Source organism: Parambassis ranga, chromosome 14 (genome assembly GCF_900634625.1).
Source record: "Parambassis ranga chromosome 14, fParRan2.1, whole genome shotgun sequence".
Taxonomy (NCBI): domain Eukaryota; kingdom Metazoa; phylum Chordata; class Actinopteri; family Ambassidae; genus Parambassis; species Parambassis ranga.
Genome location: NC_041034.1, coordinates 290,676 through 305,675, shown reverse-complemented (window position 1 = coordinate 305,675; position 15,000 = coordinate 290,676). Strand labels below are relative to the sequence as shown.

Below are 15,000 nucleotides of genomic sequence, written 5' to 3'. Positions count from 1 at the left end.
TGGAGGTGCTGCTGTTGGAGGTGGTGCTGCTGTTGGAGGTGGTGCTGTTGGAGGTGGTGCTGCTGTTGGAGGTGGTGCTGTTGGAGGTGCTGCTGTTGGAGGTGCTGCTGTTGGAGGCTGCAGCTGCTGTTGGAGGTGCTGCTGTTGGAGGCTGCAGCTGCTGTTGGAGGTGCTGCTGTTGGAGGTGGTGCTGTTGGAGGTGCTGTTGTTGGAGGTGGTGCTGTTGGAGGTGGTGCTGCTGTTGGAGGTGGTGCTGTTGGAGGCTGCAGCTGCTGTTGGAGGTGCTGCTGTTGGAGGTGGTGCTGTTGGAGGTGGTGCTGCTGTTGGAGGTGGTGCTGTTGGAGGTGGTGCTGCTGTTGGAGGTGGTGCTGTTGGAGGCTGCAGCTGCTGTTGGAGGTGGTGCTGTTGGAGGTGGTGCTGTTGGAGGCTGCAGCTGCTGTTGGAGGTGGTGCTGTTGGAGGTGGTGCTGTTGGAGGTGGTGCTGTGTTACAGTGTTTATTTCAGCTGCAGCTGGTCACACACAGACGTCTTAGGTCACTGATCAGAACCTGCGGACCCTCTGATAACGGTCCCTGAACAGGACTGTTCTGTTGAGGATGGAGCGTCGGTCCAGTCAGTTTATGATGCTCGGTGCAGGCTGGCAGGTGGAGCTGGCAGGTGGAGCTGGAGTCACCATAAATAATCAATAACACTGCTCTGAGCTACAGAAGCCATCGTGCTGCTACAATGATGGAGGAGCCCGTTAACCCCTTCAGCCTGTGACAGACACCATTTAACTGTTAAAGCACCAGCACTGAGGAACATGACTCTTTTGTTCCAACACAGGCAGAGCGCTCAGTGTGTTTCGTAAAGATTAGATGGAGTCAGTCAACATGGACCTGACTGGAGCCTCCATCCAGACTCAGGACATCCGCCTATGGTTCTTAGAACTGAACGGATCAATGAAGTATCTGGATCTAAATCAGCACTTTCAGTCATTAATGCACAATAAGAACTGATGTTATTTAAAACACCACCACATGAAACACGTCATGGAGCCTCACCTGTCAGACCGTGAAGCCCCGCCCCTTCGACTTCCTTCAGCCAATGAGAGGCCTGTCCGTCCGCGAGAGAGAGAGAGAGAGAGAGAGAGAGAGAGAGAGAGAGAGAGGGGCTTAGAGGTGGAGGAAACACAAACTAACTTCTGTTCCGACATGGCGGGCGCCTCCACCCGGACCCCCTCTCCACCCATCGACCCTCTTTTCCTCACCGAACTGCCCTACAGTGCTCCCATCCCGGCCACCTCCGCGCGCCTCTCCGGAGCTTTCCAGAGTGGCGGGGTCCCGTTGAGCGCGAACAGGAGGAGCGGCAGCGCAGGCGGCGCCGCATGCGGCGGCGCATGCGGCGGCGCGGCTCCGCACACAGAATGCAGGATGGTGGAAGTTCACGGCGTGAAGGTGGCGTCGTTCACTGTGAACGGCGCGGAGCTCATCTGCCTGCCGCAAGTGTTCGAGCTGTTCCTGAAGCACCTGGTGGGCGGCCTGCACACGGTCTACACCAAGCTGAAGCGGCTGGACATCAGCCCGGTGGTCTGCTCCGTGGAGCAGGTCCGCGTCCTGCGCGGGCTCGGAGCCATCCAGCCCGGAGTCAACCGCTGCAAGCTCATCAGCAGGGCCGACTTCGAGACGCTGTACCGGGACTGCGCCAACGCCAGGTGGGCCGGGTCCCCCCACCCCTCACACACACACACACATTCGAGGATTTGACCTGAATGATCAAACTTTTTAATACTCATAGTTACAAATCTGCATGAGCAGAGTATTGATCTCCCAGACAGCTGTAAATCATTCATCAATATTTTAGTTTGATTGACAGACAACCAACCTGACTACAGATCAATGGACGGTAGATCTGAGTATTTATCGTTCAGATTTACAGCATCAGTCATTTATTCTGAAGCTGTCCACAGATCAATCAATCAGTTCATCTATTGATCAGTTTATCAGGTCTGACCAGTCCCTTCATTCCATCCACTTATTTCTGTGTGTGTGTGTGTGTGTGTGTACATGTACAGATTACTGCTGAAGGCATCTAAATGTTTTCTTACAATCAAATTATGTAAATGAGTTTCAGCTAATTATCTTTGTGTGTGTGTGTGTGACAAGTGTTAAATTAGGACTGACAGCGTTGTGGTTTATGCTTTAATATGCACAGGCCGGTGGTGTTAATCAGCTTTCATTTCTTGACTCTTATTATTGTGTGTTCCAGACTCCTCTCCCTCAAACACACACACACACACACACACACAGACACACACTGACACACACACAGAAACATATTGTTAATTATATATATTATATATTCTTCATGCGTTATGTCACAGAGCAGATCTGTGATGACTGTGTGTGTGTGATTATCTTCTCTGCTAACAGTACAGTATTACTGTATAACTGAACTGGGTCAGTGTGTGTGTGTGTTTAATTAAGTGAGGAAACCCTCAACACACAGCCTCACACACACACACACACTGACACACACACACACACACTGTCCTAAGGAATTTAATTTTCTGTGTGTGTGGGCAGCTTGTCTCAGGCCTGTCAATCATATACTGTCCTGTATGTATACCCCAGGACTGTGTGTGTGTGGCTGTGTGTGTGTGTGTGTGGCTGTGTGTGTGTGTCAGTGTGTGTGTGTGTGTGTGTGTGTGTGTGTCTGTGTGTGTGTGTGTCAGTGTGTGTGTGTGTGTGTGGCTGTGTCTGTGTGTGTGTGTGTGTGTGTGTGTGTGTGTCAGTGTGTGTGTGTGTGTGGCTGTGTCTGTGTGTGTGTGTGTGTGTGTGTGTGTGTGTGTGTGTCAGTGTGTGTGTGTGTCTGTGTGTGTGTGTGTCTGTGTGCCTGTGTCAGTGTGTGTGTGTGTCTGTGTGTGTGTGTCAGTGTGTGTGTGCCTGTGTCAGTGTGTGTGTGTGTCTGTGTGTGTCAGTGTGTGTCAGTGTGTGTGTGTCAGTGTGTGTGTGTGTCTGTGTGTGTCAGTGTGTGTCTGTGTGTGCCTGTGTGCCTGTGTCAGTGTGTGTCAACTTTGTAACTCTGTGTAAACTTTGTTTAGTCTTTGTCTTTGTCTCTTTGTCTCTGTGGAACACTGACATGTCCGTGAGCTGTGTCCTGACGTGTCTGTCTCTCTCAGCTCTCGCCCAGGTCGTCCTCCCAAGAGGACTCTGGGTATGACCACCATGACTGACAGGAGGCTCCTCCCCCACAGTCTGCTAGGTCCCGCCCTGCTGTCTCAGACAGGTGAGCAAAACATATCAGTTAATGTGATGAAGGAGCATCACACACACACACACACACACACCATGCTTCGGGTAAGACTCCAATCTGTCAGTCACTTTGACGCCAGCTAATTAAGTGCGCTAATTATAGCTCTAATCACAGAAAAGAGACGAGAGCAGGATTTAAGAAGATCACGGTTTATGTCTTCTGCCTGGCAGGCTGAAGTCAGGGCCAAATCCTGCTCACGCACAGTAACACCAGGAGGTGTAGTGAGTAATACTGCTCATGCTAACAGTCATGCTAACATTGCTGAGGTTGTTGCTAGGGTTCATGTTAGCATCACATATTTCAGCTCTGACCCGTTCCAGTCTCCGAGTCCACGGTACAGAGGAATGAATGAGAGAAAGCAGCCGTCCAATCAGAGAGGAGCCTTAAAGGGACAGGTGCTGTTTTTGAGGTGCTGGTCGCAAAGAGGACGGAGCACATTCCAGACCTCTCACCTCTGTCACCACGCTGACAGACCTGACAGCTTAATGAAAGCACACACTTTTATTAAAAACACCGCGACTGACCGAGGTCAGCGGCGGACACATCACAGGAGAATCCCTTCATTAAAACGCCGTCAAGGTCGCCAAGTGGTGGCGTGTGGCTGCTCAGAGAAGCTGCTGCTGCTGCTGAGACGTGGAGCAGATGAATTTATCAAAGTGACACGTTTATTTCTGCTGTGTGTGTTTATTATGAAACCACCCGGGTGCAGCCCAGCGTCACATTTCCTGCTGCAGTCTTTGACCGGCTGAGCGCTTCCTGGAATGAACATGTTGTGTTCTTACAGATATACATTACTGTTTTACCGGCTGGGAGAGCTTTCTCTGATTAGCTTCCAAAACACTGTGGTCACCAGGGAGCGTCCATCAGGACGCTGTCGATGTATCTGTTGCCTCTGTTGACAGTGCTGTACCTTGGTGTGTGGTTCTCTACAAATAAAGAAAAGCAAATACAACAACGTCAACATAAACGTACAGCTCTCCAAAGGGAAGATGACTGCTGGACGAATAATGTAAACATTATGCTCCGGTTGGACCATCAAACAGTGCCTAACATAATAAAGCAAACATCTGAACTGAATGTCTCTTCCACTGGCCTCTGCATCCACATACTCCTCGCCGCGCACGCTGCACGCTCTCTCTCTGCAGCTGCAGGAGCCACGTGAGCCCATACACTGTCCACATACAAGTCAATGCTTACTTTCATATATGTATACATACTTTTATTAATTACCAAATTAAAGAGCAATCAGAGTCCAGTCAGCAGGTGCTGTCGGTTCTGTCCAATCAGAGTCCAGTCAGCAGGTGCTGTCGGTTCTGTCCAATCAGAGTCCAGTCAGGAGGTGCTGTTGGTTCTGTCCAATCAGAGTCCAGTCAGGAGGTGCTGTCGGTTCTGTCCAATCAGAGTCCAGTCAGGAGGTGCTGTCGGTTCTGTCCAATCAGAGTCCAGTCAGGAGGTGCTGTCGGTTCTGTCCAATCAGAGTCCAGTCAGCAGGTGCTGTCGGTTCTGTCCAATCAGAGTCCAGTCAGGAGGTGCTGTCGGTTCTGTCCAATCAGAGTCCAGTCAGGAGGTGCTGTCGGTTCTGTCCAATCAGAGTCCAGTCAGGAGGTGCTGTTGGTTCTGTGTCTTTGATCACAGTTTGTTTCAAAGTGACTTTATGCTCATATTGTCCTCACAGAGACACAACAGTCCTCTACGCACATGCTAGCTGCTACATGCTAGCTGCTACATGCTAGCTGCTACATGCTAGCAGTGAACAAAACAGTTTCCTATTGCTTCCAGTTTGTGTGCTAAGCTAAGCTACAGTAATGGTTCCACAAAACAAAAGGATCAAAACTTTTGTGTTAACGTGCTGCAGGCAGGAAGGGGGCGGGGCCACTCATTAGCAGCAGTCCCTTGACACAACCAATCAGATTAATTAGATGAGCCAATTAACTGGGCCGAGGAGCTGCAGGGGGAGGGCCGAGAGACGGCGATGGTCGCTGGAGACTCTCAGGCTGCCGGGGTTATTAATCATTGATCGGTCTGCTACTTACTGAAAACATTTGTTCTCTTCATGATCTCAGCAGGGCTCACGGCCGCAGCGATGGCCGAGGCTTTGAAGCTGCAGAGGATGAGGATGATGACGCGTCTCCACAGCCATCAGCTGCACCGTCAGCGCGGAGCGGAGTCGGAGGACGAGGACGCTGGTTCGATTCTGTTTTATTCTCTGAACCTGAAGCACCAAATGTTCTCCTGTGACTTCTCTCTCCTGCCTCTCCCAGCAGGAGGCAGCAACGGGTCGTGGGACCAGAAACAGCACATACTCCCTCCTCCGCCCTCAGCGCTTGCTCCTCCCCCTGGTTCGCTGCACCTCAACTCACTACTGGCCAACCGTGAGTCTCAGAACCAAACACTGTTAGCTTAGCATCACATCCTGTCAGTATTGTCCATCTGCTTGTCTGCCTCCGCAGGTCTGTCAGACCTTCCTTTTATGGTCATGCCACACCCCCTCCTCTCTGTGGGTCTGCCTCCTACCATGGCTGTGAACCCGATGGGTCAGCTGAGCGGTCTGACAAACATGGCCGCTGCGTCTCAGGGGCAGAACGAACACAACGAGGTGACTGCTAGCGGTTCTAAAGCTAATATACCCAAATATAGCAGGGGAGCCCCAAGATGGCGCCACCCGAGTGACAGCTGTTCTCTGTAGTTTTAACAGGTTCTATATTTTTGCTGATATTCTGTAATAAATAAAGTCAATCTATCGATCCAGATTAAAAGACTACTGCTAGCAGTGCTAATGATAACACCCCTCATCTTAACAACGTTGGCTTACACTGTTCATGCTATCACACCTAAAAAAGAGCGACTGCTAACAATGCTATTTAAAACACTGCTAATGCACAGAGTTCACTCTAAATGAGCTGAAGTGTTCCAACACTGCCGATCCTCCTCAGCTTTAGTCTAACTGCTACATAAAATACAGAAGTAAAGTGCAAATGATGATGCTCCCAGTGTCTGTGAGTTCAGGAGTCTCCTACGGGAAGTCCCTCCCCCAGCGAGGATGAGCTCCACCCCCAGGAACCAGCAACCCAATCACCTTCCAGAGCATCTTCATCTTCCTCATCAACACCTCCTCCAGCACACACAGCAGAGCGGGGTCAGCACACACACACACATAGACACACACACATAGACACACACACACACACATAGACACACACACACACACATAGACACACACAGCAGAGCGGGGTCAGCACACACACACACACAGACACACATAGACACACACACACACATAGACACACACACACACACATAGACACACACAGCAGAGCGGGGTCAGCACACACACACACACACACACACACACACACACACATAGACACACACAGCAGAGCGGGGTCAGCACACACACACACACACACACACATAGACACACACACACACACACACAGACACACACAGCAGAGCGGGGTCAGCCCACGCACACACACACACAGACACACACAGCAGGTGATGCATGTGTTCTCTCCATCCACAGATGGAGAGATCGTTGGTCCAGAAAACACTAAAGACACAGTGTGTGTCTGTGTGTGCGTGTGTGTGTAAAGTAAACACACTGTAGTTACTTCTCTCCATTTCTACCAGCAGGTGGCTGCCTGTGGCCCCTCCCCATCTTCAAACCAACCTATGAGAAGCTGGCTCTCACCTCTCAGTCGCTGTCAATCAACCACATAAACAGTGCTTTTCCTCCACTTCTATTGGCTGAAGGACTGTCGTCCATGGAGACGCTGCTCAGCAACATCCAGGTAGCTGTCTGCAGTCCCTCCCTGGTCACTACATACACAGAGCCTCCTCCATGTTGTAGAGCTGTCTGAATTCTTAGTGAGAAATGACAGACCCCTTATAGGGCCCTCAATGTATCCCACAATGCATCATGAGAAGGAGTGTCCATCCCATGGTCACTACTTTTAGCGATATGTCCCATCATGCATTGCACAGGTCACCTGTCTTATAAACATAATGATGGTTTAAAGAACGTAGCGTGACCGGCTGTGTTTGTTCCTGTTTGATCATTTATTGGGCTGTAACAAATGATAACTGCTGAGAACAGATTGATTAGCCGGCAGAGATCAATGACGTCATTAACAGCGAGAGAAAATGAGGGGGGTGGAGTCTGAAATGTCCGACAAGGCTTTCACAAGGAGTTCGCTGTATGGTGTGTTTCTCAGGGTCTCCTGAAGGTGGCGGTGGAGAGCGCTCGCTCTCACAACAAACAGAACCAGCTGGAGAGGAAAGAGTTAAAACTCGAGCTGGACAGAGAGAGAGGCGCCCGGCAGACCCTGCAGAGACAGCTGAGCTCCGAGCTGCAGACCAGAGGTGGGGGTGGGTCAGAGGGGGAGGAGTCATAAGGGTGACGGAGCAGAGGACTAAAGATGGACGTGTCGCTCCCAATGATGTTGATCTGGAAATGAAACATGTTTTGTGTCCTCGTCAGCGTCGATCCACCGGCGGCTGAAGAAGGAAAAGAAGGCAAAGAGAAGGCTGCAGGAGGCGCTAGACTTTGAGTCCAGGCGGAGACAGCAGGCAGAGACAGCAGGCGGAGACAGCAGGTGGAGACAGCAGGCGGAGACAGCAGGCGGACGCTCACACAGTCCGCCTCCCTGACAGGTAAGACCGTGTAGCTGTGGTCTGACCCATCAGTCTGCTGCTAACAGCGTGTCCTGTGGTTCCAGGTGTGAGGACTGAGGACAGACGGCAGCACATTTCTGCCGCTCCCGGACAAGCAGCAAACCAACCATGAACAAAACGCTGAGAGGACAGGACGTGTGGAACTGAATCAAACAGCTGAAAAGACTCATTTATCACAGACACTCTGATTGGACCAGCTGGTTCTGCAGGACTGACCCGTCACACCGTCCTCACACTGAAGACATTTGTCTTTGTGTGCGTGGAAGTGGAGGAGCAGAGGATGAGTAAGACCAGTCTAAGAACAACAGGCTCAAACTCCCATGGAACGGTTTCTGATGTGTGACTGTGGTCAGGTATCGATTATTAATAAAGATCAGAGTGACTGAGTTCTCACTGTGGCGTGACATGAATACACACAAACACACACACACACATGAATACACACAAACACACACACACACATATAAACACACACACATGAATACACACAAACACACACACACACATATAAACACACACACATGAATACACACAAACACACACACACACACACATATAAACACACACACATGAATACACACAAACACACACACACACATGAATACACACAAACACACACACACACATGAATACACACAAACACATATAAACACACACACATGAATACACACAAACACACACACACACACATATAAACACACACACATGAATACACACAAACACACACACACACACATGAATACACACAAACACACACACACACATGAATACACACAAACACACATATAAACACACACACAGTCCTGTGTGTCCTCACGTCCCGTCATTAGCAGCGTCCTGTTGTAACGAGGAGCGTCATGCTGTCAGATTAAAGTGTAGCTGTTCAAAATAAACTCGTTTGAATTTTGTTCAACAAATAAAAACATCACAATAAAGACACAAACAAAAACAAACTCGCTTTGATGTCAGGGCAACAAAAACTTCAACTTCCTGCTGGAGCTGCAGGTGGGCGGAGCTCCGAGGCTCATTAGCAGAAGCACTAACATCCATATTTGTTGATGAAGATTCTCAGTCATCCAGGTCATCGTACGTAGAGACTGAAGCGAGGCGCCTGGACTTGTGGAGTTGAAGACGTTTCGCTGCTCGTCCAAGCAGCGAAACGTCTTCAACTCCACAAGTCCAGACGCCTCGCTTCAGTCTGCTCTACACATCCATATTCATCAGTCCAGCTGTCCGTCAACAGACACACACACACAGACAGACACACAAACACACAGAGACACACACACAGACACAGTGTGTGTCAACACACACACACAGAGACAAACATACACACACACACAAACACAGGCACACACACACACAGACACAGTGTGTGTCAACACACACACACAGAGACAAACATACACACACACACAAACACAGGCACACACACACACAGACACAGTGTGTGTCAACACACACACAGACACAGTGTGTGTCAACACACACACACACACACACAGAGACAAACATACACACACACACAAACACAGGCACACACACACACAGACACACAGTGATTAACCCTGGACTGGATGTAAATTTACGAACTAATGAGTGCAGTTGTCCAGATGTGAACACGGGGATCTGTTAATGAGCTGCTGCTTAATGACCTCAGCTCTTATCAACAAACACTAATTAGTGCAAACACAGCGTCTCACAATCCTCAGGGTTACTGATAGGTTCATTACAAAGGAGCTCAGATCCTAACATCAAACAGCTCTGACGGTTTTATTTGCAATAAGACTGATCAATAAGACTGATCAATAAGACTGATCATACAGAGTTTACATGCCACAGCTCCAAACTAACAGTCACTACAACACACACTATTACAAACTATAACTGATTAATACAGGTCCAGCGAGGGGGCGGGGCTTCAGTACTTTGGTCTCTTTGCGTCCACCCTGGAAAAATAAAAACACTTTGATTAGTCAGTAACAGCCTGCTGTCTTCTGATTGGCTGAACTGAAAGTAGAAACAGGAAGCAGTCACCCGTCAGCCTCCATCTTCTTCCTCTTCTCAATGATCTGAAACAGATGGAAAGAGTCAGTGTGTCGTCCTTAGAGCCGTCACACCTCACACACTGTGTGTCTGTCTCACCGCGCTGATCTTCTTCCACTGTCGGTCCAGTTCCGCCTTCTCATTGGTCTCTTTGAAGCGGCGAGTTTTCCTGCCCTCTGACATCTTGATGCCGTACTGGAAGGCCGCCCTGCAGGACAAACCTCTGTCACTACACACACTCCATCTGATGCCTGTCAGTCAGAGCTGAGGGGAAACGAACACACGTACTTTGGCAGGGCCTCCTTGTTGTTCATGTAGTCCGAGTACTCCTCCTGAGTGTCGAAGTCCCAGCGACCCAGTGGACCCTTCTTATTCCCCTGAAACACAAAGCACGCCTTCAGGCAACGCCGAGGGATCGATGCACACCTACCAGTCCAGAGTGAGGGAGACGCATCGTTACCTGGTCCATCTTACTGTAGTCCACCTCTTCATCACTGTCCACAGCCAGGTCATCCATCCTGCACACACACACACACACACAGGACTGACACAGAGCAGGGTAACACTGTGTGTGTATGTGTGTCTTACGTGGCAGGGTAACACTGTGTGTGTGTGTGTGTGTATGTGTGTCTTACGTGGCAGGGTAACACTGTGTGTGTGTGTGTGTGTGTGTGTCTTACGTGGCAGGGTAACACTGTGTGTGTGTGTGTGTGTGTGTCTTACGTGGCAGGGTAACACTGTGTGTGTGTGTGTGTGAGTGTGAGTGTGTGTGTGTGTCTTACGTGGCAGGGTAACACTGTGTGTGTGTGTGTGTGTGTGTGTGTGTGTCTTACGTGGCAGGGTAACACTGTGTGTGTGTGTGTGTGTGTGTGTCTTACGTGGCAGGGTAACACTGTGTGTGTGTGTGTGTGTGTGTGTGTGTGTGTCTTACGTGGCAGGGTAACACTCTGCATAGGAGTTCGATCCTCCAAAGAAATCTCCCAGTTGTTCTTTTCCGTCTCGCCTGTGAGATCCAGTACACACTTGGTTAAGGACACATGCTGCACATATATACTACACAGGCCACACCCCCTCCTTCAACTGCCCAATAGTAAAGAAGGATATGGCTCCTGGCCCTGCCATTGGCTGCCTGCTGCTCCTGCAAACTTCTCATTGATCATCTTGATCTGCTCCCTGACCGACTCAGGACCTGTCAGATGTTATCCATTAGTTCAGTATTGATCACGACTGGCTTCCTCCATCACATCCGTCAATGAAGTTTAAAGTGAAATTTACCTGTGTCCACCTCCACCACCTGCACAGACAGACACACACAGTTAGAATCAGACAGTAGCAGCAGCAGCAACACTGTCTCCACCCGTCCCCCCCCTGACCTGGTGTTCATCTACTTGTGGTTTCTCAAAGTAGCTGTGTCTCCTGCTTTTGCTGTCCTCCTCCCTGTCTCGGTCTCGGTCTCTGTCTCGTTCTCTGTCTCGTTCTCGTTCACGTTCTCGGTGTCTGTCCTTCTCTTTGGGTGGTTTGGAGGACGAAGCCGTAGATGGGACGTAATCCCCGATGTCATCAAAGATGCTGAAAGACAGACAGGGTTACACAGAGACAGTTCCCGTCTCTGAGACACATGTATGATGTGAACTGACCTCAGATCAGCCTCAGGAGCCCTCTTATCATCCAGTTTACCTGCAACACATGAACACACCGCTGAGTGTGTCTCTGGTTAATTCTGCTGGACAAAGCCAGGACAATAAATCACCTTTATCCTTCTTCTTGATTTTTTTGTGTCGTGTGCCCTGTCTCAAGTAAGACAGGATCTGAGTCAGCTTGGAGATCACTATGTCATTAGTGGTCAGAGTTGTCTGAGCCTAAGAGACAGAAAAAAATATGACGTCAGTGACATGCCGTGTTGTTCTGTTGGTCCATCCATGGGGGGACAGAGGACATGGGGGGACAGAGGACATGGGGGGGACAGAGGACATGGGGGGGACAGAGGACATGGGGGGAGAGGACATACCTCCATACTGGGACAGTCGGCTTTACTGCGGATCAGAGTTGTCGGGATGTCCGTGTCGGTGAACTCGTCATCGAGGTCGACCACATACGCCATGCGGCCAGGCAGGAAGAGCTCGTTCCTCTCCTGCACACCCGACCGGAACACCACACGATAGATGTTCCTCCCTGAGGAGGAGGAGGGATTGATCAGAATGTCTCCTGCCAGTTATCAATAAACGTCCCTCTGAGCAGGTGTGATCAGGACTCACCGAGACGAGTCTTAAACTCGATCTTTTCCTCCGGCTCCAGGTCCTTCCTTTGAGTTCAAAGGTCACACAGTCATACACTTCATATCAAGAAGCACTGATCAGCAGAGAGCTACAACAAGAACTCATACTTGGTCTCTTTCTGAACTTTCTCCATCATGTCTTCTTCTTCCTTCTCTTTGCTGGTGATTTCAGCCCTCACCTGTGACACACACACACACAGACACACACACACACAGACACATGTAAGCAGTCTGCAGCCCCCCCCCCCCCTGCTGTTCCATACTCCACGAGAACAAAGAAATTCTTCTCTCAGCGTTCCAAGAAGAAAATGACGTCACTTTGTTCTCAGAGCGCTTGTTCACAGCTCTCACAGCTTCTCGACACATCGTCTGGGCAGAACTTCTCATGAAATCCTGGATAGTAGCAACATCTTCTTCCTCCTCTTCCAACATGTTCACATAAACTGCTGTTTCTGCCGTTGTTCAGCAGCAAAACGTGTTCAAAACCTGTGTGTGTGTGCCTGTGTGTGTGTGTGCGCTGCGGTGGGACTTCTGCACACACGCTTCTCCTGAAGTATTCAGGTCTGGGCTGAAAGGACTCGGAGACACAAACGAATGTCTCTGTTCTCGTGGAGTGTGGACCGGGCTTCGGTCTGATGGTTATACTGACCTTTTGTAGCAGAGCAAAGTCCAGACCTTTCACCAAGTGAGTGTGCTCCATGTCACCTCCCAAGAACTTGGACTCCTGGATCAGCTGACGCCGTTTCTCTGCTGCAGACTTATCCCTGAAAACACCAGCAGCAGAGCACCATCAGAAGGCTGCACCACACTGTCCACATGTGCCCAAACAGAACGCCTCAGTGGCACCGTACACTAGCATTAGCAGTACTCATGATACAGCACTTTGTTTAGCTGGACCTGTTCTGTTCTGTTAGCATTAGCCTTACTCACGCTTCAGCAGTGGGTCCTACAGCTCTGTAGTTCGCTGTGGTGCTGATCAGCTCTGTTTCTTCGTAGTCCTTGTTGACACCATCGCGGCGCTCTCTTGCTCGGTCTCTGTACTTCTCAGCCAGCTCTCTCTCCCGCTCCATCTCCTGCTGGCGTAGCTTAGCATAATAGCTGCAACAAAAAAAAAATTGAACTTTAAATAACGGACATTTGACCACGTCCTGACATCTCAGATCCCCTAAAAGTAATAAATGCACTCAGTGTGAGGACCTCTTACCTTTTCTTCTTCCTCCTCCTCGCAGCAGGATCCTCATCCTCATTGTAGTCCCTCGGCATTCTGGGAAATAAAGGCATAATAATAAAACTACTGATGTGACAGCAGCGGGAAAAACATGTGTCATTGTTCTCTTGTCACTCACTCATGATGTCTGGACTTGGAGGGCGGCGCTGAGGAGGGTGTTGCCCGTGGTGTCATCAGCAGCTTCCTGAAGTCATCGTTGGTCAGTTTGGACCTAAAGACGGACACACACACACACAGACGCACACCAACACACACACAGGTAAACAAGAACCCAGCCACAGAGTGCAACAGCGTGCGTGTGTGTGTGTGTCAGCTCACTGAGCAGCGGCTCTGTGGTCGTCCACTTCATGGCCCTCAGGGGCCAGAGGGTTGGAGTAGCTCTCAGCTGCAGAAAAGGCAGTTTGTGAGTGAGCAGACAGACAGCAGGGGGCGCTACACTAACGCGCCTCGTAAAAACATGGTGTATTGCTACGGGCTGGCTGCAGCCTGATACTTTGTGCTCACAGGACCTCAGACCACAGCAGCTGTTCACAGCGACAGAGCACATTTCACTGAAACCAAACTAAACAGGAAACTGCTGAACCCCGTCTATTTCAGCCGGAATGGAAGAATAGCTGCTAACGGTGATGCTAGCTGTTTATGAAAGAGGCTATTAGCCTGCCAATAAAGCTCCGGGTACCGGACTCCCGGGGCTCAGACCTACTTTCGGGCATCGCAGCGGTGTGTTGGCTTCCCTCTGTGCGGTGAAGCGAGTCCGACCGTCGGCGAAGAACCTACAGCTCGGTATCCCGGTGTATTACCGTCGCGGCTGCTCGGCAGGACGATAGCCGCTAGCTAACGAAACCTAACGTCACTTCCGCTTCAGTCACAACTCGGAAACTGACAGCGCCCCCCGCCGGAGGCGTCAACAAACAACAGGCACCAGAAAGAGCCGCAGGAAGTTTCCATGTGTTAACCCTTAGAACTCTGCGCACAGTTCGTTGGTGTGTTGTATCAGTTACCATGGTAACGGACTCTGAGCAGAAGTTATAGGAAAACTTTAAACCTTTTCAGTGGAAGCTGCAGTACTGTCAGACTCCCTGCAGGGCATCACTGCCCCCTTCAGGTCAGGAGAGTCACTACTGAAGGTTCTCCAGGACCAGCTGGAGGTTCTGCTGCAGGGCCAGCATTTACATTCATTCTACAGATTCTGATTAGTTTCATTCATCATTCCAAATTATTTCCACATAAAGCCAGCTTCAGGACACAGTTAAATCACATGACAGGAAGCAGAGCCACATTCACAACAGACTTTATTTATATCAACACATGTACAGAAACAAACAGGACTCAGCTGAGTCCTGGACTGAACCACTTCAGGAGGCTGGGGGTGTCAGGGTTTGGACTGAACCAGAGTCTGGAGAGCTTTGGCCACCTGATCAGCTGACATGTTCTCCACCACCACGCTGCTCTCTTTACCAAAATCTGACAGATCAAAAAATAG

General features: G+C 50.0%; 3 protein-coding genes across 5 annotated transcripts in view; 1 reads left to right on the top strand and 2 right to left on the bottom strand.

Annotated features, from left to right (window-relative positions):
* The first annotated feature begins 495 nt into the window (after nt 1-495).
* On the top strand, nt 496-8,484 carry LOC114446224 (dachshund homolog 2-like). Of its 3 annotated transcripts, none has more exons than XM_028421720.1 (10): nt 496-1,693; nt 3,161-3,267; nt 5,361-5,480; nt 5,556-5,666; nt 5,745-5,890; nt 6,301-6,430; nt 6,928-7,085; nt 7,509-7,656; nt 7,775-7,947; nt 8,013-8,484. In XM_028421720.1, exons 1-9 carry the CDS (start codon nt 1,020-1,022, stop codon nt 7,942-7,944), a joined length of 1,764 nt encoding a protein of 587 aa, XP_028277521.1. In that variant the 5' UTR covers nt 496-1,019; the 3' UTR covers nt 7,945-7,947; nt 8,013-8,484. The 3 variants fall into 3 exon arrangements, with proteins under 3 accessions (XP_028277521.1, XP_028277522.1, XP_028277520.1); XM_028421721.1 differs by having other exon boundaries at nt 5,358-5,480; nt 5,559-5,666; XM_028421719.1 differs by having other exon boundaries at nt 5,358-5,480.
* A 1,238-nt stretch (nt 8,485-9,722) lies between these two features.
* Nucleotides 9,723-14,391, bottom strand: ik (IK cytokine). Its single transcript, XM_028421809.1, has 20 exons — nt 14,221-14,391; nt 13,836-13,902; nt 13,636-13,728; nt 13,494-13,553; nt 13,220-13,387; nt 12,939-13,053; nt 12,398-12,468; nt 12,270-12,316; nt 12,023-12,186; nt 11,765-11,873; nt 11,652-11,691; nt 11,388-11,583; nt 11,290-11,308; nt 11,119-11,203; nt 10,946-11,029; nt 10,475-10,532; nt 10,303-10,391; nt 10,114-10,222; nt 10,006-10,040; nt 9,723-9,917 (listed from the first exon to the last, which is right to left on the bottom strand). Exons 1-20 carry the CDS (start codon nt 14,228-14,230, stop codon nt 9,890-9,892), a joined length of 1,647 nt encoding a protein of 548 aa, XP_028277610.1. The 5' UTR covers nt 14,231-14,391; the 3' UTR covers nt 9,723-9,889.
* A 401-nt stretch (nt 14,392-14,792) lies between these two features.
* ndufa2 (NADH:ubiquinone oxidoreductase subunit A2) overlaps nt 14,793-15,000 on the bottom strand; it is a 2,140-nt gene continuing 1,932 nt past the window's right edge. The window contains exon 3 of the mRNA XM_028421810.1: nt 14,793-14,981. Coding sequence (XP_028277611.1) covers nt 14,890-14,981 — 92 coding nt within the window. The 3' untranslated portion in view covers nt 14,793-14,889. The remainder of the gene's footprint in view (nt 14,982-15,000) is intronic.

Coding starts and splice junctions, on each gene's coding strand:
- LOC114446224 (XM_028421719.1), top strand. CDS start 1,020: ATGAAACACGTCATGGAGCCTCACCTGTCAGACCGTGAAGCCCCGCCC. Junction 1,694..3,160: donor CGGGACTGCGCCAACGCCAG/GTGGGCCGGGTC, acceptor TGTCTCTCTCAG/CTCTCGCCCAGGTCGTCCTC. Junction 6,431..6,927: donor AGCACACACAGCAGAGCGGG/GTCAGCACACAC, acceptor TTCTACCAGCAG/GTGGCTGCCTGTGGCCCCTC.
- ik (XM_028421809.1), bottom strand. Junction 12,469..12,938: donor ACTTTGCTCTGCTACAAAAG/GTCAGTATAACC, acceptor TGTGTGTCACAG/GTGAGGGCTGAAATCACCAG. Junction 12,317..12,397: donor AAAGTTCAGAAAGAGACCAA/GTATGAGTTCTT, acceptor TTGAACTCAAAG/GAAGGACCTGGAGCCGGAGG.